Source organism: Lolium perenne, chromosome 4 (assembly GCF_019359855.2).
Source record: "Lolium perenne isolate Kyuss_39 chromosome 4, Kyuss_2.0, whole genome shotgun sequence".
NCBI classification, from domain to species: Eukaryota; Viridiplantae; Streptophyta; class Magnoliopsida; order Poales; family Poaceae; genus Lolium; species Lolium perenne.
In genome coordinates, this window is record NC_067247.2 from 80,880,276 (window position 1) to 80,884,764 (window position 4,489).

The 4,489-nt window shown below is 44.5% G+C and overlaps 1 protein-coding gene across 1 annotated transcript; it reads right to left on the reverse strand.

Moving 5' to 3' along the window:
- Nucleotides 1-264: 264 nt before the first annotated feature.
- On the reverse strand, nt 265-3,877 carry LOC127348466 (uncharacterized). The gene is made up of 5 exons (XM_051374488.2): nt 3,428-3,877; nt 2,221-2,682; nt 1,852-2,149; nt 637-719; nt 265-553 (listed from the first exon to the last, which is right to left on the reverse strand). Exons 2-4 carry the CDS (start codon nt 2,671-2,673, stop codon nt 658-660), a joined length of 813 nt encoding a protein of 270 aa, XP_051230448.1. The 5' UTR covers nt 2,674-2,682; nt 3,428-3,877; the 3' UTR covers nt 265-553; nt 637-657.
- Nucleotides 3,878-4,489: the final 612 nt, after the last annotated feature.

The following is a 4,489-nucleotide window of genomic DNA, read 5'->3' on the forward strand; positions in this document are numbered from 1 at the left end:
CAATTGGTACGAGAGCACGGTGTCATGGTCCAAGTGTATGTCGTCATCGAGCTTCACGACGGCTATGGCGTGAAGGCTATAATGAGGACAGGTGTGTCATCGGTTGCAATGTGTAGGAGAAGATGTGCCCGTGAACATGGAGCAATGCAATGGGTTGACGCTTGAGGAAAACACTGACATACTTGTGTCAATAATAGCCAGGCAAAACCTTATGGGTGCATATGCGGAAAAAAAATTATGTATGAGAAATACATACATGGCGGTAATGTGATACAAAGTCTACGATATGATTGTGAATGAAGCGCAAGACAAATGTGTTGCAGATTTTTTTTTTGTACTGGAATATGTTGCATAAATTTAGAGAGGGAGAGATACGCCTCTTAAAAGTTTGTTCTACCCAAGCACGTTCATCTGATCCAACAATTCCAGAATCTACTCAATATGGACTTAGCATTGGAATGACGATCAAATGGACAGCATTTCCCTCAAGGACAACCAGAAGCATCTGCCATGGTCGCTTGCACAGAAGGAGCTTCCCAATGATGACAAAAATCTGCAAGTTACACAATCACCGCTATTATTAGTTTAACTGAATTTCAAATTTTGCAGGAAAATGCTCGAATTTGGTTGCCATGCCTGGTCATTTTGTTGATCACTTCAATCCAACTTAATTCGGGGACCTTGTTGGCTCACATCAGGATATACCAGTCTATCACTTCCTGCAGAAACATGCAAAACCAACAATATACAAATTTGTTTAGACCAACTTGGTCTGCCAAAGTATTACAGATTCTAGTTAGATCGAGCCAGCTCTATTTGTGTTTTATCCTCTTATAATTAATATTCACTTGGTGAGGAATTGCAAACAGTTAGTATTAATAATTCGGGCAGCTTTAATCCAGATGCAGATGAAGGGAAGTTAAAGAGGAGGCATCGTCGTATTCCTGAGGCTCTAAAACATGGAAGTTTCTTAAGAGTGTGCTACGGTTTTCCTAGTGCCAAATAGACTTTCCATTGCACCTTTAATAGCTATTGTTTATGTTTGTCCAGAATTTGGAACAGACGTGCCAAATTACGGAGTCACTGCAGAAATTGCGCAAATGGTGCAACATGTTCATTCACATTTCCTTCCTTTTATAGTGTCCATCAGGTGTGTGCTTCTTCTTGTACTGATCTATAGCAACTTGCAATGGAATTTTTTTGGTAAATCACCAAAGGGAACCTTAATTCTTTTATTACTGTCCAAAAACTAGTATAACTTAGGATTGCCAAGATGAGCCTACATGATCAAATAAATTTTGTGAAAAGAAAAAAACTGAACGACCTTGCTTCCAAGAGCCCAAACCGAGCACAATAAGCACAAAAGAGAGGAAAACAACGAAAAACACACAAGCTGTGCTCAGCCTCAAAAGTAACAGCACACCCCAAACAACTAGCCGCTGGCTCTTGCCGGCAACGGCACATGTACGATGCATGTAATCCTGAACAATGAGCTTGTTTCTTAGATTGAATTGAAAGATTGTGTTTTGGTAAATGTGCCTTGGTCTTTTACTGATGAAGGAATCGGAAAGCTATTTATTTAATACACGTAAGCTGTGCTTGCCAGCAACTGCAATGAACTAAACATGCAGCCAAGGCAAAGCCAGCAATGCCGAGCTAGCTGGTTTAGCTGAGCTACAACCCAGCTAAGCAAGGGAACCAAACGCACCATTATTTATCTAGCTAATTAACTATCATACTAACAAGCATCACAAATACTTCAGCGTGCGCGGATGTTTAGCATGGACATATCTCATGTACTGATGTACATTTTGTCAAACAATCAAAAATAGTGAATTTAAGAATACTGACCTGTTGTGTTGTTCAAAAATAAAATGACGTGCATTGGTTCATTGCTCCGGGGAAAGTTGACGCAAAGCGGGGTTGGTTGCCCGTGGCGGCCAGCACGAATGCAGAGAGTGGTCGGTAGGGCAACCAAATGGCTAAGATCCTTCTCTAGGTTAGAGAGATCCCTGCCATCAAACAGATATTTTCCCCAATATGCATCATTTATATTACCAGCGCAGTCTGCGAGAACCCAATTAACCTCCCGCTCTGAGGACCACAACCGTTGGAGATTGGCGAGGATCTTCACCCACTTGGACTTTGTCTGCATATGATTATCAGTAAGAACTAATATTTGATCATTATCTAATGAAAAAAAAGAGACAGGCAACTCACATCAATCATAAGTCGCGGCCTACTGAGTCTCGGGCGTACGTCCACCTTCCAAAGTCGTGTCATGGAAGAACTACGAGGTGTGGAGTAATACTCAAGATAACACCCAGTAGCAGACATCAACGTGATCATGCCATCACTTTTGAAGACCTGCCACATGATATCCTTGAGCATTGGCTCGTCGAAGTCGCGTTGTGCGGCGACCACCTGTAGACATGGGAAAGAGCAAGAAGGTGTGTCAGTTGCCCCAAGGTAACGGCCGTATGCTCCGCGAAGGAGTATAAAAGGCGTGACGCGGCCTTGGCCATCGGTCCATGGGCGCCGCTCCACCGCCCACACTGCGTTGTACGACACTTGGCAGACATCGAGACAGACAGAACGGCCATCATCCGCAGCGTGGACATATGCGTCGTCCAACATGGTACTTAACCGCAGAAACTCCACGTCTGGATCCATTGCTGGCAACTGGTCAAACAAACAATGGAAATCAGCAAGCAACCAACCAGCAAAGAAAAATTGAACAAAAAGCTCCATATGTCTTTCCCCCTACAATGGCATGTCTCCTATAGACATATTTGCATTTTCTAACGACATAAAAGCAAAACAATATGGAATCTATGTGTCTCTATCTTTATTTTATCTTCGACATTTCTTTCCCTTTATCCGTTATACAAACAAAAACTAAGAAAAAATTGGAGGACAAAAACTTTGAGCCAAGTAGTATTGCATATCGTGTTGAAGAAAGATTTCATGAACATACATGGATCAAAGTATCAAACTAATAGATCCATCTTTTACATCTCGGACAAAAAAATAGAGAATCAAGGATTTTTGTTTGATGTTATTTGTACTTTCTGGAGAAAAAAAGATTTGAGAAATATTTCCTGTGCTACTCATGATTTGCAACCGTGTCTTCCATAGTTCCACATAGTATCATTCCAAAAAAAAAAAAAAAAGTTCCACATAGTATCCTCCCAATATAATCTCATGTCAAGGTCATCTAACAGATACGATATACTATCTACTATCAGAGTCAGGGGAATAAAATAATAAATGCAACTCCACACCAGTCAGGGGAGTACATCCTTTAACACATTTATTTACAAGGAGATGTAGGTCCACATAGTGTCCTGAAGAGTAGAAGACCACCTCAACATCTCAATCACATGACGAAGACAGAGATGGTATCTAGGAGACTAGGGGGCTTTACCTGAGCTGAGGACGTAGAAGAGGAGCGGCGGCGTGACCTTGACGAAGGGAGGTAGTCGAACTGCCACCGCACGGTCACGTCGTCCCTGCCGAGCCGCACGACAGCGCGCGGCGGAGGAGGTAGCGGGGGAGAAGGAGGTGACGCTTCAGAGCTTCGGGAGCTGAGGGAGGCCGGCGACCTGCGCGCAACCGCACCAGCAAACCCAAGCGCGGCTAGGGTTACACGCTCGGTCGCGGCGGGGACAAAACGGCGTGGAGGCGGATGCGAATCGGGGGTAAGAACGAGCAGACAGGACTTAGAGCGGGCGGCACGATATGCCGGAGTTGGCCGGAATCACGCGGCGGTTGCAACAGACGAGCAACGGGATCGATAGGAACAGAGGAACGTCCGCTCTGTTTCTTTTTCCTTTTTTGAGGGATCCGTTCTGTACTTCTTTTGTGTCCGGGCTAGACTGTTTCGGCTCTTTTCGTAGACGACTCGGCCTGCTGCACCTATGCAATCTTTGTAACAACAAATCTACTAGATTTTCGTACCAAAGCTAGAGACCAACCTGGTAGCCGCCGCCTCTTGAGAAAAAGCCCTAGCCGCCCTAACTCAGCCTCCTCCATAGATCGGTTTCCCCTTCTCCGGCCGGCTTTGCCGGCGTCGGGAGGAGTGGGGAATCCGATCTATGAGTGGAGTTTTCAATAAAAGTAGTCTTTTCAGTAATCTATGTTAGGTTTTTGGTAGCCGTTTTCTTGTTGGTTTCCCCGCAATGGAGATGGCATCGTCTTAAATAAGTGATCCTCGGCCTTTCGTTCGACGACGAGATCTCCTTCCCGACGTTAATGGTGGTGCTGAAAGATTACAATTATCTAGGTATGGGTGTTCAGATCTTACTTCGCCAGATCGATCTTGGATCTTTTCTCATGGTTGCCGCGAGGAGGATTATCCTCGCAGTTTTTGTCCCGGTTGCTACGTCCTCGACAATGGTGATTCGTACTCTCGGCTCTCCATCAACGTCGACAAGGCAGATCGGTTTTTATTCCCTGAGATACTGGTGTTGGTACTCTTGCCGATGTT